The sequence below is a fragment of the Colius striatus genome, chromosome 22 (genome assembly GCF_028858725.1).
Source record: "Colius striatus isolate bColStr4 chromosome 22, bColStr4.1.hap1, whole genome shotgun sequence".
Lineage (NCBI taxonomy): Eukaryota > Metazoa > Chordata > Aves > Coliiformes > Coliidae > Colius > Colius striatus.
Genome location: NC_084780.1, coordinates 8,077,482 through 8,099,230, shown reverse-complemented (window position 1 = coordinate 8,099,230; position 21,749 = coordinate 8,077,482). Strand labels below are relative to the sequence as shown.

General features: G+C 52.3%; 3 protein-coding genes across 3 annotated transcripts; 1 reads left to right on the top strand and 2 right to left on the bottom strand.

Annotated features, from left to right (window-relative positions):
• Positions 1 to 4,133: 4,133 nt before the first annotated feature.
• WDR77 (WD repeat domain 77) lies at positions 4,134 to 8,854 on the bottom strand. Its single transcript, XM_062013768.1, has 10 exons — positions 8,710 to 8,854; positions 8,350 to 8,535; positions 8,126 to 8,267; positions 8,006 to 8,055; positions 7,285 to 7,355; positions 6,860 to 6,914; positions 6,523 to 6,594; positions 6,311 to 6,419; positions 5,940 to 6,008; positions 4,134 to 5,729 (listed from the first exon to the last, which is right to left on the bottom strand). The coding sequence occupies exons 1-10, from the start codon at positions 8,825 to 8,827 to the stop codon at positions 5,570 to 5,572; spliced, it is 1,032 nt and encodes a 343-aa protein (XP_061869752.1). The 5' UTR covers positions 8,828 to 8,854; the 3' UTR covers positions 4,134 to 5,569.
• Positions 8,855 to 8,948: 94 nt separating this feature from the next.
• On the top strand, positions 8,949 to 11,933 carry ATP5PB (ATP synthase peripheral stalk-membrane subunit b). The gene is made up of 7 exons (XM_062013515.1): positions 8,949 to 9,104; positions 9,193 to 9,235; positions 9,632 to 9,777; positions 10,230 to 10,393; positions 10,782 to 10,907; positions 11,069 to 11,248; positions 11,776 to 11,933. The coding sequence occupies exons 1-7, from the start codon at positions 9,077 to 9,079 to the stop codon at positions 11,845 to 11,847; spliced, it is 759 nt and encodes a 252-aa protein (XP_061869499.1). The 5' UTR covers positions 8,949 to 9,076; the 3' UTR covers positions 11,848 to 11,933.
• A 5,142-nt stretch (positions 11,934 to 17,075) lies between these two features.
• Positions 17,076 to 21,702, bottom strand: ADORA3 (adenosine A3 receptor). Its single transcript, XM_010201908.2, has 2 exons — positions 19,246 to 21,702; positions 17,076 to 18,386 (listed from the first exon to the last, which is right to left on the bottom strand). Exons 1-2 carry the CDS (start codon positions 19,593 to 19,595, stop codon positions 17,786 to 17,788), a joined length of 951 nt encoding a protein of 316 aa, XP_010200210.1. The 5' UTR covers positions 19,596 to 21,702; the 3' UTR covers positions 17,076 to 17,785.
• Positions 21,703 to 21,749: the final 47 nt, after the last annotated feature.

Sequence of the window (21,749 nt, the reverse complement as noted above, 5' to 3'; positions counted from 1 at the left end):
CCCAGTCAGCAAACGCACTGCTTGAAACCACTGGCGGGGGAGACAAGGAGCAAAGCTGGGACCTGGACTCTTCTCGGAGCGTAGTTACCACAGGGGACGGGCTGCTGTCTGTGTTACGTGAGCAAACGTGGGTTTCTTTCTCTTAGTTACCCTCCTGTGTTATTTTCAGAACTGCAGCCTGATAGCTCTAAGGGAGCCAGAAAGCATCCCTGGTTCTCTGCAAAGAGCGTCACTGCTGGAGAGAGAGGTTTTGGTTTGGGTTTTTTACTTGGTTTAAATCCAACCTGCTTGGGAGTGGGGAGAAACCAGCTGGGAGATGTGTGCAAGGGAAACAAGCCAGTGTATAGCTACATGTAGAGGGATTCAAATAAGAATGTGAGGCCAACGGGACAGAAATAGAGTTGAAGTGTCTAGTTCCTGACTTCTTCTATCTCCAACTACTTCAACAGCCTTAAATCACTTATTCTGATGCCTTAAAGCCAGCTGCTGGCTTTGGGTGCCTGTGCTGCCAAGGCCTGAGCCCCTTCCCCAGGGAGCCACTGCAGGGTGGGCAGCAGCTTGTGGAGCACAGGCCTTGGCTTTCCTGTGCCTTTTGGTCCTTTGTAAATGTTTCTGTTGGTAGTTATTCCATTGCACTTTGGAGCACTCCTTCAACAGCTGGTGGGTGTCGCCAAGGCGCTGTGCTGGTGGTGCCTCCCTCGAGGGCTCTCTGGCCACTTCATACCTAGTAAAGCTCAGCCCTAAATGCTAAGCCACAGAGTCCTTATAAACTGTAGCACTGAGACTTGGCTTGAGTTTGTCTGATTTGGGGGATTAAGAAGCTAAATGTCGGTGTGATTGTGGAGTATTCGATGTGCCAGGGCCTGGGATGTCCTCAGGGACGTGCCTAAGGGAGCTGGCTCTTGCTGTTTCCACGAGTGCTTGTCTGGGTGCTGGTGCAAGCCCGTTCCTGCCTCCTGCAGGGGCCTTGCTGAAGGAGCTGCTGATGGCTCTGTGCTGGGGCAGGAGAAACGAGCAGCCTTACAGAGGGTCCTTTGTACTACAGAGCGAGCAATAGTCTCTGACCAAGGCTTTGAACAGCCAAGCCTCCTGAAGTTAGGAGTATGTGACCTTCCTCAGAGGTGAACCTGCTGAAATCGCTGTAAGATAAGTGTAAAAACTTGTAGAGATTGTTTTCTAGTCACTGACAAACTCAAAGCACTTTGAGACATTAGTCTTCCTTTATTGAAAGCACTTTCTATTTTCAGCACTATACAAAAGCATCGTTCCCCCTCCAGCTCCTCCTGGGGCACTCCCCTGTGTGTGTGCACAGGAGCACATTCTGCTCTGCAGTCCAGCTCAACATTCAGTGATCAACTTTCCTTTGTGGTGGAATTTTCAAGTTGTCTTGCTATTGACACCATGTTGTTGCCATTCTGTGGTTTGTGTTATTCCCTGTTTCACCTAAGGACCATTTAACAGCTGCTTCAAATATTGCAGCAGCCTCAAAGTATTCTAGACTGGACTTTGCTGTGAATAAAGTGAAAATGCCAAGGCAGTGCTGGGTCTAAGAGCTGATTCAGTGGCTTTCCACGCCAGTCCCCGTCACTTGGAAGGTTTCTAGATAGGCTCAGCCCAGCCACTGTTGAAATAACACATCTTAAATACTTGGGTGGTCCTTTTTTAAAGAAGAATTATGGAGAAAAGTGTCCCTGGAGTAAGTGTCTGGGTCTTTAAGTGTGCCAGTCGTGTAGAGTAGCCCCTGTGCCTTACCATGTGTCCATGTGAGGAACAGCTTCAGGATTCTTGTTGTGAAGCTGTGACTGTGTTTGAGTGGCTTCAGGGTCAGGTTTTACTACTGGATGAAGTTTCACCAGTTTTAAGTTAAAACAAAGAAGCCTCTCTGATTCCATTGCAGCCTCCTTGGGCTTTTTTCTTCCTGATACTTTCTGTTTTTTCCCCAAAAACCTTCAAGCTGTAACTGCAAGTTGGGTCTCAAAAGCAGCTTTAAGTGTAAAGGCTTGTCAGGAGCCTTCAGCACTGACTTTGCCCACAGATGGAGGGCTGTAGTTGCAGTAGGGTGTTACCTGCTATGGGGTGTCTGGTTTCTGGTAGATGTGTGTGAGTTTCTATTGGATGTTAGCAGCAGGACAATGTCAGTCTGAACAAACAATGTCACATCAGCCTAAGGACACCGAGCCCGGGAACACACCGTGGGCTAAGCTGGGACTGAATCAGGTGGGACTCTGCTCACAGTTGTGAAACTGGTTAGTGTGATGGGTTTATTTAGCAGTGGAGCTCTTCTGTTCTTTAAACACTCTGGGCTTGCCCTGCAGCTTGCAAAGGCATTAAGCAAAATTCCAGCATTGCAGAAAGAAGAAGATATTTCTGCCAGGGCTGGTGGGAGCTGCCTGTGACACACAAACTGCTGCTGGGGCTGCTGCCAGCCAAAGCACTTGGGGAGTTAAATCCCTAACGGGGAGTGAGAACCTCTGGCTGCAGGGATGGGGAAGAGCTCCCTCCCTTGGCCACACAGCTCTCAGCACAACACACAGATTAACTCACACCCGCTCCAGTTTCTGCTCCTCCCCAGCTCTATTCCATAGATGAATTTAGCAATAAAAGAAGATGTGGTGGAGCAAAGCAACTGACTTTACAGCCCGGTCTTGGTGCTGAAAGCAGTCTTGAAGTCTGACAGTGTTCTCCCTTCAGCTCTCTGATGCTCTTGGGCTGTTCAGGTCTCGAATATTCAGGTCTTAATACAAGTTATCCCCTGCAGCTGCCTGTTCCTCAGAAGTACCTGCTAATGTCACACCACCTGCCTTACTTGTAAAGTGTTGAACAAAGTCTCTTATTTATGAGTGCCATTGAACACCAAACTTCTTGCATTAAATCCATCTGGATTAATTGTTCTATGATGTGTGGTCTGACTTTCTTCAGGAGCCTCAGCAAGGCCGGCTGTCAGCTTACCCAGGGCTTGGTCCCATTTCTGCTACCAGTCGTTGCCATAACCCCTGTGGCAACTTCAGCCTGCTCAAGGAGTGAACAGGCACCTGGCCCTGACTGCCCCATCACTGCACAAACTCCCCTCAGCTGGTCAGGCAGGCTGGCAAAGGGACTTGTGCAGTTCAGCTGCTGCTGCTTCTATAAATAGTTGCTGGGTTGGAGCTCTTCATTAGTCATGAGGCTTGCAGGCTCATTTGCAGGCCCTGACTAGAATCTTGTGCTTAACACCGAAAATGTGGTGTAAGCAACGCAAGCAGCAGCACAAAGGACAGGGCTGTCTTCAGGGCTTATTCACTCTGCTCCTCAAAATTAAAGACTTATTTGTGTTCTCACCTCTTTAATCTGTCTCAGGCCACAGAACCAGCTTCTCTAGGGGGAAGCAGGCAACGGCTGTTCTGAGGCTTTTATTCTCGCCACAATGTATTTATAGAAGTGGCCTCAAACCTGAAGAGCATCTGCTCTGGAGCCAGTGTGAGTACACCACAAACCCCAGAGCACTCACCCCCATTCCTCTGTGGATTGCTACACACCCAGCAAGCACTGCTGGGGCACTGCCAGTCTCTGCCACAGCCTTGCTGGCAGTGGGACAGGCAGCCAGGAGCCAAGGCCGAACACCACGAGTGACCTCAAGAAACCAGCCCTCCTCTGTGCTGCTCCTACATAGCTAAAAGCCCGCGTGGTTCAGCAAAAGAAACAGGCAGCTCCTCCTTAACGCCAGCGCAGCCTTCAGGGAGCTGCTGCTTTGGCATCCGCTGAGCTGACAGCCACTGCCCTCCTGTGGCACAACACAAAGCTTCACCCCAACATCTGCCCGATGCCGAAGCAGCTCTTTTTTGCGTGCTGTCACACTAGAAGTCTTTGGGCCATTGTGAAAATAGCTCGAGCTGCTGTCTGTCTGGGCTTCACCTCTCACCATCGTGCTCCTGGCCACAGCCGGCGGTGTTCTGCTCAGAGGGTGGCAACATGAGGAACCTGATGGGGTTTAATACTTGAGGTTTGAAACTTCTCTTTTAATCTAAGCACAGTGGAAACCCTGCTTCAGAGCTTTGCAAAGAAAAGCTTCCTGAGAACAAGCAGGCCTCGAGCCTGCCTTGCACCAGTGCTGAAGAATGAGAGTAGCCCAGCAGTGAACAGCAACACAGGGCACGTTGACGTAAGAACAGTTTTAATTCCAGGGACTGAAATCACAACTTCATGTGGATGGTGTCAATCACCTCAGCTGGCTCTCCACTACCACAGAAGTGGCCCAGTGGAACTTAACACCCTGTTACAAATGAAAACTGACTTCTTTTAAAACTGTCTTCCACTTTTTTCCAAGACTTTGTCAGAAGCAGCACAAGACCTGTCTCAGCCTCCAGGACGTCATCACAGGGCTGGAGCAGGTAACTATTTTGGTTGTTTGGGGGGTACTTCTGCAGAAACTTGTCAGTTTTTACAATCATTCACCACTTCCTTGTCATACACAAGTACTGATCAGAAAGTCTGCTCTGTAACAGCTGCCTGACAGGGGAACTCATGGCAAACGAGGTTTGAAAAGAGCCTAAGAAAAGCTGTGAGCTTGGGAGAGCTGAGAATCAGAGAATGGTGGGGTTGGAAGGGACCTTCAGAGACCATCTAGTCCAACCCCCTGCAGAAGCAGGGTCACCTGGTCTGCCTACAAAAAGCAGCGTGATTTGGATCAGCTAAAACCTGTGTTAACAAGCACACTGGATGTGGTGTCTAGTTTAGGGTTGCTGTTGTGCTGATCCAACAGGAGCAGCATCCACTTCCACAGCATTCTGTGTCATTAGTCAGGACCTGTGTTATTCCATCCAGGCACTATTAGACCAGACCAAGCCATACCTGAAGCAGTGGCAATGCATGCAGGGCAAGGAGGTTTTTCAGTTAAATATGTTCCAGGGAAACAGTTTAGTTGGCAAAGTCTGTGGTACACCACAGGGTGATGTGGGGTCTGTTTTGGGGAGCGTGGGAATATCTGCTCCCCTCAGTCACTGGCACAAAAAGCCACTCAGCACGTAGGGAGTCTCATTTCTCACTAAGCAGAGGGTGTTTAGAGGAGCAAGCAAATGAAAACTGAAGCCTTCAGTCCAGTTTTCCTCTTACATGAACTTCTGTTCACAGGTCTTGTCTTTGGCTGAGTTGTCTTTGGCACAGAGGAGATGAAACAAGGTGTCAAACAGCACAGCACTGACTAACCTCTGCTGGCTTCCAGCATGCTGCAGTCTCAGCCCCTCTGAGCTGGCCTCAGATGGTTTGGAGAACTGAAGGAGGAATTAAGCTTTTTGGGTGGGTGTTTGTTGTTTTGGGGTGGTTTTTAATGATACCCAATTCCGTGTCTCTCCCACTCTCCTCTGTGCCCCAAGTCAAATTTTTTCCTAAGTACAACACTGAGGTGAAGCCACCTCCAGAGGAGAGGGTAAAGCTTGGTTTGTAACTAACATGCCTAACTCAAAATTACTACAGGAACTTAGTCACAAGCTTCAAGGCAGACAACAAACCATACCTGCTCCAGCTCCCACACACCTCTGACTGCGGCAGAATCAAAGTAACGCCAGGAAGGAATTTGGACCATGAGTTTATAAAACTATTCTTTTACACAGTTGACTCCAGAAGCTTCACCAGTTGGTATGGGGACAGTGTGGTGTAAAACCTGGTGATCCCATCCAACTGTAGTGAGCAAAGCATTGTCTGAAGGAGACCATGATAAGCCTTTTACAAAGTCTCGATGAGAGCGGTTTCTGAACCTGGAAAACACAAAACACTCCGTTAGCCATGAAGCAATGTCACTCAAGAGTTTGGGGGCTTGTGCAATTCAAAAGCACTGCTTTGTTGGGATGATGCTACTCTATTTAAGGATCATTTTCATCTTCCACTCAGCATATAGGTAGGTAACTCAATGAAAAGTCAGCAAGACAAACAGCCACAGCAGTGAACACGTTTTGTCTGGTACTTACACCTCTGTGAGGTCTGAGTCAAGCACAGCTACTGAACAGTCCTCACTGATTGAAGCCAGTAAGGGTGAACTGGAAGACAGAGAAGAGACCACAGTTATAATCAAATACAAGAAAAGCTTCTTAGGGATAAATCTGTGACAAGCAGGTTTCTTTGTGAGCCCGACCCAGGTGCAGTGAAGGAACAGACAGCACATCTTACGATGATGTTTCCATCCTGACCATCTGGCAGGCTGGCAGCACACCAGGTGAGAGCAGTGTTAGGGTCAGATAGAAGGACCAAAACTAGTGTTCTTGTGGGTTTTACTCTACAAACTGCCCAAGGCCTTGGAGTGAACCCAGTCCCAGGTGTATGAGAGTGCCTCAGCCTGTACCTATGTGCAGAGAAGGCGAAGCCCGTGACGCTGCGGGCGTGCACCGAGGAGCTGAGGGCAGAGTCGGGATTCTTGGTGTCTACCAGTGCAACTGTTCCATTTTCATCACCTTGGAGAGGGGAGAGGAGAAGGATGTTATCAGCAAGAGTCTCAGGTGAAAAGAAAGACATGGATTTGTCTGTTGAAAGTCAGAGAAGAAGATCACTTCTTACCCAAAGCAAAGATGTCACTTTTCTGTGGATGCCACATGACTGAGGTAGGAAGGTGATTACAGGCACTGCAAACTGCACGTTGGGAGGAGGGGGAAAAGAGTCAGTGGGATATTCCTACACCACCTCATCCAGCACTGCTGCTGCAGCAAAGCACATTTAAAACAGGTTCTTGTACTCCTGTGAGACTGCTAAAGACTTCCTTGGCTTTTAACAGGCTTTTCTGCCCCAAGGGTCAGTCCCATCACTGGATTTGAAGTGGGACACAGTGCAGTCAGGCAGACAATGATTTACTTCCAAAGCCACCCCCACAAGCAGCTGGAAGCACACAGAAACCTACCGATTCGAGTAGCTGGTTTGGGGCATCTGGTGTCCCAGAGCAAAGTTCTGCTGTCCTAGAAACCCAAAGTGAATGAGAAGGTTGGTGAATGTCTTTGTAGCAGGGGCCAGGCACAAAGCCAAGGTTCACTGCAGCAGTGCTACTGCCCCACATTCAAACCCACACCTCTTCCTTCGTGTTAAAGTGATGCTGCCATTAATTGTGAGTAAACTCTTTCAGTCATCCCCAGCACAGACCTAGAAGCTCCCACCTTTAACAGAAACCTCTAGAAGTCAGCTTCATTAGCTGACTGTCAACTTGTCAGACTGGCACACTGAAATAATGCAGGGCTGTAGCTTATGCCACAATAGGTGGTTTCTCAGCAAGTGCATTTAAGTTAAATGTCATTTTTACCAGGTAGAATTAGACAGAGAGCAAAGCTTTACCTCAGCACAGGACAGGAACACAGTGTCCTTACCAGGACAGGAAGCCACACATGTCACTGCACCGGAGTGAGCTACCAAAAGCACAAAAGGATGAGAGCCTCAAAGAGTGCATCAAACTTTCCCACATGTTCCCAAGGAGCTCTGAAGGCACAGCAGTGTGATAAAGAACAGTTCATGTGCAGTTACAAGGTCACTGCTCAGCAATAGCCAACTGCCTCCTACCAAACTGCTGAGCTGCCAAACTCAAGCAGAGCTGCTGCAGCCAAGCCCCTGTGAGATGCACAAGCTGGAGGAAGCCTGTCCAGACAAGAGGTGAGTTACGAAGGGGCCAGGAAGAGAGGGAGGAGGATGAGTCAGGACACGGCCTGTGCTGTGGCTGGAGATCACAATGCCACATCACCAGAGACACACCTCAAAGGAGCTGTACAAACAAACAGGAGATCACACAGTCCTATGCAGGTGGAAAAAATACTTCAGTACAAAGTAAACACTTTAAAATATGCTTAGAGATGCAAGGCAAACTGAGCCTTTCAGCATTCATTTTATAGAGAGAAAGGCACAGGCTGAGAAATAAGGCTGTGCCAGAAATCTCCGTGAGTGGCATTAGATCACAGCTCAAAGAGTGGTCTGGCAGATGGGATGCTGCAGGAGTTAAGCTCAGCCTGCTGCAACCATGGAGGGACCAGGAGGAGCTGGGGAATGGGGCTGCTGTGGCACTCACCTCTGTAGGAGTGCAGCACCGTTTGCTGGGGCAGGTCCCAGACCTTAACGCTGTGGACAAGAGTGAGCAGTCAGCCCCCAGCCCGGCCCTGGGCACGGCAGCTGGGCTGGGGACACTCACCAGCAGTCCCTGCCGCCGCTGACAACCTGGCTGCTGCTGGCCAGCACGGCCACGGCCACCACGATGTCATCGTGTTCGTATTTACAGAACTTGTTGACGATGAGGGTTTCGTTCTCGTCCAGCTCCCACAGCTCCACAGCGCCTGCGGGGAAGCGGCGGCACGGCGGCCTCAGCGCGGGGCACACTCACCTCGGCGCCGGAGGCCAATCCCGCCCGTCGCTTACCGGAGTCGGAGGCCACCAGGATGCCCCTGTCCGCTACCCAGCGCAGGTCCGCGACGCCCGCCTCGGTCTGGACGCCGGCCGTGCAGAATCCCTCGCTGGGGGCGCGCCGGGGGTCGGCGAAGACCCAGAGGGAACCGGCCCAGCAGCGGCCGCTCAGCCCCGAAGCGCCCAGCAGCAGAGCCCCGTCTGCGGGAGAGGCGAGGGGAGACCCCCGGAGCCCCGGCGAGAGGAGCCGCGGTGAGACCCCCGGCGAGAGGAGCCGCGGTCAGGCCCCGCCGCCGCTCCCTGAGGGGCCGAGCGGCCCGGCCCGGCGTCACCGCCGCCCGCGCCCCGCGCCCTCCCGCGCCGCGGCCCCGCTACCTGCTCGGTAGTGTGCGCCTTCCAGGTGCCGCTCCATGCAGGCGGGCGCGTTGGGCGGGATGTTCCACTCGGGCCCGGCCGCGGGCTCGTCTCCCGCCGGCGGCTGCGGCTGCTCCATGGCGGCGGCGCGAGCGCGGCCGGCGGCGCCCCCCCACAGCCCCCCCACGTGCTCCCGCGCCGCGCGCGCCGCCGCCTCTCGCGAGACTTCCCGCCCCGCCCCGCCCCGCGCGAGTCTCGCGAGAGTTTCGCCGCCGCCATCTCGGGTCGGAGGCGGCCGCCGGTCACCGGGACGCAGCGCGGAGGCGCCGCCAGCCCCGGCCCTGAGCCCCGGCCCTGAGCTCCGGCCCCGCCTCGGCCCGGCCCCGCCATGCTGTCCCGCCTCGTCCTCCGCGCCGGTGAGCCGGGGTGCTCGCGGTGGGGGTGGGAGGGGGGTTATCCCGCCTGAGCCGTGTCCTGACGCGCCCTCCGCGCTTCTTCCCGCAGCCCCGGCCGCGCTGAGGAGCCCGCAGCCGCCCGTCGCCGTGGGGTGAGTGCCGCGGGGGCCCGGGGGCTCGGCAGGCGGCGCTGAGGGCCTTCGCCTCCGGCTGAGCCCCGCCGCTGCGCCGGGCCTGGCCGCCGACTCCTCCGAGGGCCGGGCCTGGGGGGGTCTGGGGGCCCCTCAGAAACTCGGCAGCCCTTGTTCTTAACCCAAACTGTATCGCAGCGGTTGGGTTTTGTACGTGTAACTAATAGCGTAGGCTTCTAAAGCAGGCAAGGAGCCGCTAGAGGTTATCTAGTCCCACCCCCTTCGCAGGAGGCGTGTCGGAGCCGTGCCCGCTGGTTTCACTGGAGACGTGTTTGAGATTTACCTCACTGGGGATCAGCTTCTTGCCTTTGCTTTTTAAAATCAGAAGCCTGATGGAAGCTGTGTGGTTATTTACAGCGTGTTGCACAGCACAAGAGGCCTGCACACAACCCGGGAGCGTTGGGCTCCTGTGCCACCGCTGCCTGAGAAGGGAGGAGAAGTGCGTTACGGTTTGATCCCCGAGGAGTTCTTCCAGTTCCTGTATCCTAAGACAGGAGTTACAGGTGACTGTCCTCTTCTTATTTAACAAATAATGCTTCTGCCCAGCAGTTCTGGCTGCTGGAAGGGTAAAGTGTGAGGGAAGGAGATGGTGAAGAAAAGCCAATGCAGCAGTTCCTGCCTTTAAAGCTGGGCACTTGTGCTTTGGAGGACCAAAAGAACATCATGAACTTGATCTTACAGGCAGATTTATGTGCCCATTGACCTTCAAAACCTTGAAACAGAGGTCTTTGCCTGTTTCTGAATGAGCAGAAGCAGCAGGTCTCATGCTATGTGCAGGTTGCTGCTCTTTCTGGCTCTCTTTCCCTCGGTGGTGTGGGGCTGATGCTTTTTGTCACGACAACAGAACTCTCCTGAGCTTGGACAGCCTCAAACCCGCCACCTCTGAGGTATTTTCACTTCAGTGAGCCTCTTGATGCTTTGCACAAGTAATGCTGGTGTGTTTTTTTTTCCTCAGGCCCTTACATGTTGGGAACAGGGCTGCTGCTTTACCTACTCTCTAAGGAAATCTACGTCATCAACCACGAGACGGTGGCAGCCGCCAGCATCTTGTCTGTCATCATCTACTGCATCAAAAAGTACGGGGCCGACGTGGCAGCTTTCGCTGACAAACTCAACGAGGTACCAGCAGAAGCCAAAGGCTCACCACCTCCCAGGAGCTCCTGGCTCCTCTGAGTTAACCTGGGGCAGCATCTGAAAGGGATCTGTGTCCAGGCTGTCCCAGAGCCTCGTGTCTTCAGGGTGTCGCTGAGCTAAGGCAGGGTTTAGAGCTTGTGTTGGTGGAGTCACGTAGGTCTTCAGAAATAACCCACCTCCTGCCAGCAGAGTGACTTTTAGACTTGGATTGATTGTGTACCCTGATTCTTCTGGCTTGTCCCCCTTCCCCCCAGCCCTCTCCCCCTCTCAAGCCCCAGCGCAGCCCTTCAGATGCTCGTCACAGCCCATGTGCTTCCCCTGCATGTCTCTCTGATTCAGAACCAACCCTGTTTGGTTTTGTTTCTTCTTCCAGGAGAAGGTTGCCAAGGCTTTGGCTGTGAAGAACGAGGCAATTGAACACCTGCAGACGGCCATTGAGGAGGAGAAGAAGGAGCAGTGGCGGGTGGAAGGCCGCAGCTACCTCTTCGATGCCAAGCGGGTGAGCGGCTCCAGCTCTGCTCAGGGCTCTGGGGGCCTCTGCTATTGCCAGCAAGGAACAAACCCTTTGCAGACAGACACAGTCCCACTGCCTCTGGGGGTCTGCTGCTGGCTGATGTTCTTGCCAAACCTTAACCCTTTGCTTCCCTGCTCTGTGCCTAGAACAACATTGCAATGCTGCTGGAAACCAACTACCGGGAGAGGCTGCTGACGGTGTACAACGAGGTGAAGAAGAGGCTGGACTACCAAGTGGCCCTGCAGGCCCTAAAGCGTCAGAAGGAGCAGGATCACATGATCCAGTGGGTGGAGAGGAATGTTGTTCAGAGCATCACTCCTCAGCAGGTACTTGCAGATCACCTGCTTTACACTTTAATCTGTAATCCTTGCTGTCCAGGGGTCGTGGCTTAAGCACCAGGAAGTGATGGGTGATCTGTAGGTGACTTTCCTACTGCTGGGAGCTGCCAAGCCCAGTGGCTCCCACGTGCTTGTGTTGCTGGTGGTTTGAGCTGGAACCATGTGCAGCACGTTGTGGCAGTGTAGAGCTCAGCTTGTGGTGACATGTGCCACTACCAGGGCATGAAACTTGCTTCTCAAATCCTCGGTGTAAGACCTTGGCAGCTTGAGATCTGCAGGTGGGCTCTAGGTATCGTCTCTCTTAAGGAAGAAAACATGTTGCTAGCCCTGCCTGCAGGTGGTTGGTTGGGTTTGAGTGTCTGACTTCATGGGCTGTGATTCTGTTCCTTTTAACCTGTAGCTCATGTTGTGGGTCTCAAAAGGAGCATCTGAAGTGCATGAGGGTGTGTTTTGCTTGTTTAAGTGTCCACCATCAAATCTTGCTTCTGAGAGTTGTTTTCTCCTTCCTTCTGCAGCAGAAGGAGAGTATTGCAAAGTGCATCTTGGACCTGAAGGCGTTATCAAAGAGTGCCCAGGCTGCCGTGTAACCACCCCACCCCCTGACGTTTGCCTCCTTCCTTACTGTTGGAACCTGTGTGATCCTGAAGCACCATTAAACAAACCAACCAACCACTGTCTGTCCCCACTCATTTCCTTTTTGTGTTACAAGTAGCTGGATGTGTCACATGAACCACTGCAGTTAATTTATGGTGGGGGATTCTTTGCAGCCACAGTGTGTGTGACTCTGCTTCCCTGTTTGGCTGTGAACACTCCCAGAGGTAACACACACAACTTCAGTGGACAGTTCTGATGCTGATGTAGTGCTTGGGTTTGGGGTTGGAACTCTGTGTGGGGATGGCTTAGATATGAACTGTGACTGGGAACGTGTTCTGAAACCAAACTGAGCAGCAGTGCTCCCTCTGGCCGAGGCTGGGGGCACGTGGAGGGGCTCTGGGGGAATGTCCTCACCTCAAAAATCAACTCAGGAACACACTTCCATGACTTAAGATTCAAATAGTGATGAGTCTTCCTGTCCTGTGGAAATGCCACAGCTGGCAGAGAACGGATCAGAAGCTTCAGCTGAGCTCCCCTGGGGTAAGTTTCAGTGCCATGGTCCAAGGTGGGTTTTTCAGAGGCAGAAAGTGCTGCTTGGCCTGTTTTGTGTAATGAGAACAGCACTTTGTGTGTTACAATACACAGCATAAGCCTTTTTTATAGGAGACTTTCCCTGAAGGATGTTGTATCTGAGCTGTCCCAGCTGAGCAAAGCCCCCACCTCTGTCAGCTCACCCCCGCTGTGCTGGGAGGTGGCTGCTGTGCTGCAGGCACTGAAGTGTGGGCTAGGCTGGGATTTCATGGCTCCTGTGCGTGGTACTGTGGCAGGAAAAGGCTTCCTTCTAGAGCAGATTGTGAAATGACAGACAATAAAGCTTTTAGAGGCAAAGAGTGTTCTTCAGAGGTAAGAACTTGCCTGTGAAGTGAGGCTGGAGCCTCCAGCCCGGGGAGAGCAGCGGTTCCTTCCCCAGGGCAGAGCTGCGGTTCCTTCCCCAGGGCAGAGCAGCTTTTCCTGCCCATGCAGGTGCCCTTCAGTTTCCTTTTTTTTTTCTAAAGTGAAATTGCTCAACTTCCACATCTGTGTAACCCCACATTTGACGCCGGAGCTGAAACTCGTTTGAGCCCTGTGCTTTGGCAAAGGAATCGGTGAACGCGCTGCAGCCAGGCAGGGAGGGCTCAGGGGCGGCTGGGAGGTAAGAGGGGGCTGGAGCATTTCTCACCTTTGTGCTTCTGGCTGCAAACACGATGTGCTTCCAGCCTCAGGGGAGGGAAAGGGGGGGGTCTTGGGCTCTTGTGAGCTGCGAGCAGCCAGGGGGTGCTGGAGGGGAAGATGGCAGGAACAGAGAGGAGGATGTTTCAGTTTCATGTTGGTGCCGGTAGAATCAGCAACATTTTGATTGGAAAAGACCTTTGAGTCCAGCCCCTCACCTCACACTGCCAAGCCCATCACCACCTTAAACCATATCCCTCAGCACCTCACCTATGTGTCTTTTGAACCTCTCCAGGGATGGGGGCTCCATCACCCTGGGCAGCCTGTTCCAATGCTTAACAACCATCCAGATAAGTGCTTTCCAACCTAAAGCTCCCCTGGTGCAGCTTGGGCTCATCTCCCTGTGTCCTGTCATTCCTCACTGGAGAGGAGAGACTGACCCCCACCTCTCTACAGCAGTCAGTGTCACTTAAAAACGTAAAGGGGCATTTTTCAAAGCTGCTTCTGATGATGAACAAGGTCACAAAGTTCCCTCAGTCCAGCAGCTGCCAAAGGGATGCTGGGGGTGCTTTTGCTTTTCCTCCATCCTTTCGAGGGAGGGCAGCAGAGCATCCAGCTGGGACTGTGCAGGGAAGGAGAGAGTGGGAAGCAGAATTGCAGGGAGCACTGGGGCTGCTGCCTGGCTTTGTGCCGCTTTGGGTAAGATGTCTGACACATGTAGCAGCTAAATAGAGGCTGTGGGAAGAGGGTGACGGGTTTGCTTTGCTCCTGTGTGTGTGTGTGTGTGTGTATAAATCACTTGTTTTCCCCTCTCCTTTTAGCTTCTCTTCCTCTTCATTGGTGTTTGGAGAGAATGGGAGGTAGTTCCTCAAAAGCAAACACAGGTATTTTCTTTAAGGACTTTTCTTGGCTAAGTTGTTATTGTCCTGCCTCCAAAGGGCTGCTCTGGGGGGCAGAACCGTGGCTCCAGGGGCTGCTGTGGCTCCAGGGATGACAGGAACAACAATTTCTTCTGGTGTTTCCACTTTCAGCTCTCTGATAGAGAACTGTCATCACAGTACTAGCTACCTGTCTGGGCCAATGCCTCTCTGCAGTCCCTGGTGTGTGTGGTATTGCTGCAGAAATGGATGTTTCCCAATGAGGTTTTGATATGATTCTTTTCTGTTCCCTCCCAGTTACCCCAAAGCCCGTTTCCCCCACCGTGTCTGCTCGTCCCACTGTACACACCACCTCTGCAGCTGCCTTCAGAGCCTCAGAAGTCAAATGCTGGATTGATGAGTAAATGCCTCACCCTGACTTCCTGACTTCAGCCAGAGTTCCCCCAGCCTCAGGCTCCTCCTGTAAGGAGGAGTTACCCCGAATACATTTTCCTTCTTGGGGTTTTAAAAGGTTGCTGAGAGTCCCCCAGACTGTGCAGCTATTTCATTGCTAGTGCTGCTTTATGCAGAGACACACCTCCCAGCCTGATGGGACTTGGGATAAAGGGTGTATGACATTCCATACAGTTTGGGGAATCTGACTGTGCTTGTCCAACCCCTCTGTTAAATGTGGGGCTCCTGACACTGCTCTCTGTGCACCAACAGCCACAAAATCCTCTACATCTCGCTGCTCTTTCTCTCTGGAGTCTTGTCAGCTGTTCTCATCTTTGCAGTCGTCTGCCTCTTCAGGAAAAGTAAGTGGCACAGCAGGGGGAATAAGTGTGTGATGAGCCAGGCTGGGGGGCAGGGGGTGCTGTACATCTCATGCCACACATCTTGACCTGGGTGGTGATAAGTCTCTGTGCTCTTTGGGCTGCATCTTACAGCTCTGGGCTTTCAAAGGGAATTCTACAGAAGTTGCTTGGAAAGAGACTCAAATTCTGTCTAACAATTAATGTGTGGATGGTGGGGTCATTCCTGGCAGCAACCCCTACTGAATCCTCTCAGGGGCTGTTTTCATGGAAGAATTCTCAAGCACTGATGAGTTTTGGTGGCTTTTGTTGGTTTGGGGTGGTTCGGGTTGGGGTTTGTTTTTGTCCTAACACTGCCCACACACATTTCCTCCCAACATCTTGCCAAGCTGAGACACATGTCCCTCTGCTTCCCAGAGTACAAGAGATCCCACCAGAGTTCACAAGAGCAAGTTCCCTCCCACACAGTGACTGAGGAATCTGCTAAGAACAACCAGGTAAAGTTCATGACTGTTATTTCCAACCCTTTATGCAGAGACTTCAGGCTCCTGACAGGGTGACAAAGATTGATTTGGGGGTGGGGAAAAGAGGTTTGTTCTTGCAAGAGTCAATGTCAGTCAACAGTTCTTTTGAGCAGGAAAAGTGCTTTCTTTGGTGCTCCCAAGGCTTCAGCCTGTTTGTAGTAACTCCAGAGAGTTACTCCAGGAGCTACTCAGAGTAGAAGGAAAGATACTCCCTCCCTGACATCACAGGGCTCAAATGTCAGTCCCCACATATTTTAAGGATTTGGGGCTTCACTAACCCCCCAGGAAGCAGGTTAGGGGGAAATCTTTTTAGAGGACAAGCACTTCTAGAGTTTTCATCCCTGGTATCAGTTATCTGGAAGCCCCTCCTGCAGTGGCCCCAGGATGCTGAGCTGCACTAACAACTGCTCTGACCCAGCGCTGGCTCCTCTCCCACGTGCCAGGCCGGGCTCTGGCTGCCTGTGGGGTGTAACAAGGGCAGAGTCACAGCAGCAAATGGGTGCTGAGATGTGATTCCTGCACACTGCAACGTCTGTGGCTTCTTTCCCATTCCCAGAACGAGGTTGCCTACACCACGGTGGTGTTCCAGCGGAGCTGATGAAGCGCCTGGTGGGATGCAGGTGCTTTGCACCTCCTCAACATCAGATGCTGCCAGGACGTTACTTCGAGGCCTGCAGTGCTCTGACAAGTGCCAGCACGGCCACATGTGAGGTCTTCTAGTCCAAACTGCTTGTGGACAAGCTGCTTTTTGTACTCTACTCCATAATCTGTAGGTGTCTCACTATGGGCCGTTTCCATCGGTGTGTTTGCTGTTGCTTTGGGCTACTAAAGAGGATTCAAAAGTGGGAATGTTCCTCTGGTCCTGCCTGTGCTCTTCTGTTTCCCTTTTCCATCACTGACTGTGGTGTTTTTGTTGTGTTTTGATTGCCAAGCGCTCTCTTGAGTTATTTTCTGCCCGTTGAAGTTATGACAATGAACTATTTGGATGCCAATGTCTGCTTGGGATGGATTCCCACCCGAGCTGCACAGGCACGGGGTGACAGGCAGGAACTGGCCATTCCTCTGCTGTTACCCAACGGGTTCTGAATGCATTGCAAATACAAATCATCCCCTTGGCATGAACTGGGGGATAAGTGCAGTGCTGCAGCAGAGCTCTGGGCAGCAGAAGCCTCCTGGCTTATCACCAGAGAGTGTCAGATCCTTGCAGGTGTTTCTGTTTTGTGGATACACAGATATTTTTGTGTGTGTGTGTGTGTGTGTAATTGCAAACACCTCTCTAAGGGAATCTCTTAGGCAGGATGAGTGCCTGGGGGTCCTGCAGCCTCCTGTGTGCTGCAGCTGGAGGCGGCCGAGCGCCTGTGGAGAGAGGCAGCAGAGGCTGTGGATACCTGAGACACCCACGAGGCTGCAGAGGATCAAGACTGGCTGTTCTCATGCCCTTTGTCAGGCAGCCAGCTGGGAATCTGGGGCAGTGCTGCTGCCTCTTTTCTCACTTCCTCAAAAGCCACCCAGGCACTGTCTGCTGTGCATCCTCCTGACCAGGAGTCTCCTGCTCTGTAGGTGGGACCCAGCGTTGTGCTGCACACAAATCAGTTCTATCAACCCATAACGAGCAACCATGTGGCAGCAACGTTCTGCTGTGGCCTCCTTTGCTGTTGTCCATTGAGCTGAGCTGGGTAAGGGGCTGTTTCTGCCTGTGACGGGGCTACATCAGATAATAAATAGAGTGAGATGTCTGAGCTCAGCTGAAGGAGCAGCTGACAACACTTTCTGAGACAAATAACAACCATCAGCCCCAATTCTGCTTTTGTTTGGCTACTTTTATTATTGAAAGATGGAGAAAAAAAAAAGAGCCTGGCCTGGAATGACCTGTTTTCAGCTTGCCCCATGTTCCCTAAAGCCAGGCTCTGCAGGCTCTGTGCTGCCCTGGTGAGGACACTGGCTGAACCAGTGAGACTCTGTGCAGGCTGCTGCCTCTGTGTGTCAGGGCAGAGAAGGGATGGAATTAATAGAAAAACTACCTAATATTGATTATCCCTTGTGAGAATGTGACAACACTGAGCAGATTAAAAATTCTAGTCCATACTGCCACAGGAGACAAAGAGGAGTTGGCAGAGTCAGTGAGGACAGGCTGCACTGTTACCAACATCAGGGAATGCATGATCCTGTTAATCAGTGGCCCCTGGGTATCTCATTTATGAACATTCATGGATCTGAGCTGGAGCACTGAGCTACCAACTCACTCTCAAGCCATTAAATAAACCTGGAAGGTCCTTTTAAATGAAGGTGCTTGCCTGGAAGACCTGGGCTTGGTACAGCAGCAGCCAAACAGGAGTCTCTGGAGTAAATAATGCAGAAGATCTCAACAGATTGTGCAGCAGACTGAGTAAAATGAACTTGCTCCTATCATAGACCAGTTTGTGCAAGAGCAGGGGCAGATGAAACACATTTTTTTCCCACAAGTTTCTAAAAGCAAAGTGCTTTATCAGTGGTCTGGTGGGCACTGGCAGCTCCACCTTCACTCCTTACTCATGACTGTGGCTCTGTTCGCTCTGTAAGAACTGGGTCTGGTTTTCTGCACAGGATGTAAGTCCTTAAAATGAAAAGGTAGGTGGTTTTGAACTTCTTTATCTTGCAAGCATAGATAATGGGGTTCATGGCAGAGTTGGTGTGGGACAGCAGGATCCCCAAGTACATCAAAAATGGGGGGATCTGACACTCGGGGTAAAAATAGGACACACAGTTCATAATGCACAGAGGCAACCAGGATACTGCAAACAGAAAGAGAACAAGGGCTAGAGATTTGGCTGTCTTGAACTCCTGCCCATAAAAGCCTCCTGCCCCTCTCCCACTGCCGGCACCTTGGCTCAGCTTCGTCCGGATGATGTAGAAGATCTCGATGTACAGAGCACACATGATGAGCAGAGGGACAAGAGTCCACGTGAAGAAGGTGAAATACACCATGTAATCCATCCTCATCACCGAGAGAAACCGGCACCTGAGGAAGTCTGAGCTGCTTGGTTCTGCCTTGTTCCACCCCAGCATGGGCACGAGTCCCACGAGCAGGGACACAGCCCAGCACAGAGCCAGGGCCCACCACACTCTTCTCTCTGTAGTGATTATTTTATATCTGTGGGGAAGAAAAACCCACGTGGTGTTAAACAGACATTCAGAGCAGTTAGGGATGGTTCCAAGAACTCCCATGGTCAAACCTTCATGGGCACAGGGTGACTCCTGTGGAGGAGACGGGCCCAGAATCCCGAGACACACCTTAACTCTTCCTTTGTATCAGTCACTCTGCAGCATGCCAAGCAACATGCTCAACTTCCCCTCTTCAGAACTGGATGATTTCAGCTATTCTGTTTCTTGTTTCATTTTGATCTCAGTCTCCTCTTGCCTCGATATCGCATTTCTACTATTAGCACTCCCCTCGTTTCTCAGCTGCATTGAGTGTCCCTTGCTCTTCACATTTGGTTTATGTAGAACCAAACCTTTCCTTCTTCAAGGACCAAAGAAGGTCCTTTCCTCATGAGAATACAACATCTTGCTTGAGGCTGTGCTTTGCATTTCTAGCTCACACACTGTTTGACTCAGATGTGAGTGATTTAAGTCAGCCCTTAACTAGTCTGTCATGGCTGTTGTATTTTCAACAACCAGTGACAGGAGCAGCCTCAGAACCCCAGGGAAAGGTCTGGTACTCTCAGCATTCTGCAGTTAAAAACATCTGCAGAACTCAGCTGACCACAGACTGATGCTGTGGTGATAAGGCTCGTGGTTTCTGGTAAGCGCTGACACCGAGCTGTCAGTGCTGGGCTCTGGCTCCTGCTCTGGAGAGCTCAGCTCTGGTGGGCTTTTTAGGCACAAGCATTTTCTTATTTGAGACTAAATATTTGTTAGAAAAGAGACAAGTTGAGGAGCAGAGAAGGGGTGGCACCTGCAGGGCAGAAAGAGCCGGCAGGAGCAAAGGGACCTGTGCTGACCCAGCTCACCTGGTTGGCAGCTTCACTCGCAGGTACCTGTCGATGGCGATGGCCAGGAGCGAGAGGATGGAGGCAGTGGTGAAAGCCACCATCAGGCAGCACATAAAGAGGCAAAAGTAGAAGTGGATGGTGATGCCCAGACTCACCACGATGGCCAGGGGCATGACGAGGAGCCCCACGGCGATATCGGCCAGCGCCAGCGACACGATGAAGTACAGAGTCGTGTTCTGGGCCGCCGAGTTCAGCTTCACCACCCAGATGACCAGGATGTTGCCCAAAGTGGCAAACAAGCCAACCAGGCACTCAGTGCCGATGTAAATCCCGTCCAGGCCGCTCAGGGACACGCTGGTGTTGGGCATGGTGAGGTGATGGAGATGCAGGACGGACCATGGGCATCGGGGCCGCGTGGGACTCGTCCCCGGTGGCTGCTGCTCGGAGGTTTCAGTGACCCTCTTCTGCCGCCTCACGTGCCTGGCCTTCGGGATACACAGCAGCTGTTGCCTTTCCACAGAGCTGCCAACCTCTCTGCATCCAGGAAACCTTCCCTGCCAGGACACCTCTCATGCTTACAGCACCTCCTCAGCAGCCTGGGAGAAGTGAAGCTTTGGAAAGAGAAAAGCTTTCCCACACTGGCTCAGCAGCAACCTATGAACAAAGACTTCCAAGTCTGCTTCTCTCTGCTTCCTCTTCTAAGTCTCAGTTTTAGCACTGAGACAACTAGAAGCAGATCTGACTGGACAAAACAGCTGCTTATCAGTCTAGATAATCACTGTGCAGTTGGCATCGGAAATGAAGCAGTTCAGGGGCTGTTACAAGGCTGTTTGGGTTCATTTCAGCACTTGGTTTAACTCAGGTGTCCCAGTTCAGTGACAGCCCCGAGCTGGCTGAGGGATGCTCTTAACTTGGACCTCCTCAGGCTGACAAGAGCCCTTGTAATGCAGGTGCCATGCTCACTGAGAGCTCTCCTTTCTGCTAGAAACCAAGCAGCATGAAAAGCCAGCAGGACAGGCTCAGGGAGTGCCTCAGTCTCCTATGGCTTGTCTACGGAAGACAGAGAAACTGAGGAAAGGTGTGTGAGGTGATGGGAAGTCGCAGGGAGAGGGTGTTACAGCTGTGATCTTGCTGCAGCTGAGCCTGGCAGCATGTGCTGTCTCACTCCTTGACTTGAGGCTGCAGTGACAGAGCTGCTCCCATGTCAGATGGAACAGAGAAGAGATGCAAAACGTGAGCTGGTGTCAGCTGCAAGCAGCAGGGTAAGCTGGCTCTTGGGCAGACAGCAATGCAGTGCCTGGGGGGGCTGTGGCACAAAGCCCTGAGCAAACACAGGCACTGCTGGGTTTCCCAGAAGCTGAACCCTAAGGCTCTTCCACCCAGCTGTGTGCCAAAACTGAGGCCAGGGAAGTGAAATCAAACCTGAGAGGGGGCAGAGCCAGAAATAAATGTGACTTCATTCTTCTTCATTCCAGAGGAGTTGGACAACTTCTGTTTCCTTTAAACTGGTCTAAGTGCTTCTTGCTCCCTGCCCAAGGGCCTCAGCATGGAATGACTGAAAACAGAGCTGTCTACAGCCAGTCCCAGGCTGCACCTGAGGGTGGCTGTGCTGGTTTTCTGATCAAACATGGTGCAGGACACCTTTGGGTGCAGGAGAGAAATCCCAGCAGAGGGATGTGAAGGGCACAGCTGGGATGTTTGCTGGGCTGCTGTAAGAGAAAAGAGTTACTGCCCTGGGAAGGAGCAGGCAGCTGGCACTTGGAGCCAGAGTGGGAAACATCTTTGCCCTGGTGACTGCTGGCACTGCTTGGGTAAGAGCAGTTCACACTTCCTGTGCTTGCTGTGCATCTCCTCTCTTGGCCTCAGCTTCCAGCTTCCTTTTTCTGTCATCTGCTCCTGTGGCTGCAGCCAGGCACCTCTTGTACTGACAGCAACTGCAAAGCTGAGGCACAGGGGCTTTCATAGGGCCCAGCCTCCTCTGCTGCCCTGTGCCTGCTCCAAGTGCTGGAGGAGGAAGTCCTTTGGTGCTGAGGGGAGGGAGCCCTGGCCCAGGCTGCCCAGGGAGGGTGTGGAGGCTCCTCACCAACACCTGACAGAGACTTTATAATCCTGCAGACCCCTGGGCAAAGATTCCCCAGACTAGACTGGAATTCCCTCAGGAGGAGGATCACGAGTGCTTGGTGACATGGGCATGCCAACAGTGTGGGCACCTGGGAGAAAAAGCCACTTACAGGTGGGCTCAAGAACGTGGCACATAGATGTCATCAGCTGCTCTGACCACACCGAGTCCCTCAGCACAAACCTACCCCTCATTGCACAGGAGGGGGTAGTGACCTGCCCAAAGCTGCTCCTGAGGCCAAACAAGGACTCACCAGCCCCAGCTCCACTGCAAACAGCTGCCAGACAACACAGTTCAGGTGTTTGTTTGGGGGTTTGTTTCCTTGCCATGTGGCACTGAGGGCTTCCAACCCTGTCTGTCAGAGACAACAACAAAAGGCACAACCAAAAATGAAGTAAAAACC

What these genes read in the sequence shown, in the direction of transcription:
- WDR77 (XM_062013768.1), bottom strand. Translation starts at nt 8,827, where the DNA reads ATGGAGCAGCCGCAGCCGCCGGCGGGAGACGAGCCCGCGGCCGGGCCC. An exon ending in CAAACCAGCTACTCGAATCG is followed by an intron (nt 6,595 to 6,859) that starts GTAGGTTTCTGT and finishes CCCAACGTGCAG; the next exon opens with TTTGCAGTGCCTGTAATCAC. An exon ending in AAGTGACATCTTTGCTTTGG is followed by an intron (nt 6,420 to 6,522) that starts GTAAGAAGTGAT and finishes CCCCTCTCCAAG; the next exon opens with GTGATGAAAATGGAACAGTT.
- ATP5PB (XM_062013515.1), top strand. Translation starts at nt 9,077, where the DNA reads ATGCTGTCCCGCCTCGTCCTCCGCGCCG. An exon ending in CAGCCGCCCGTCGCCGTGGG is followed by an intron (nt 9,236 to 9,631) that starts GTGAGTGCCGCG and finishes GGTTATTTACAG; the next exon opens with CGTGTTGCACAGCACAAGAG. An exon ending in ACCTCTTCGATGCCAAGCGG is followed by an intron (nt 10,908 to 11,068) that starts GTGAGCGGCTCC and finishes CTCTGTGCCTAG; the next exon opens with AACAACATTGCAATGCTGCT.
- ADORA3 (XM_010201908.2), bottom strand. Translation starts at nt 19,595, where the DNA reads ATGCCCAACACCAGCGTGTCCCTGAGCGGCCTGGACGGGATTTACATC. An exon ending in CGAGTGAAGCTGCCAACCAG is followed by an intron (nt 18,387 to 19,245) that starts GTGAGCTGGGTC and finishes TCTTCCCCACAG; the next exon opens with ATATAAAATAATCACTACAG.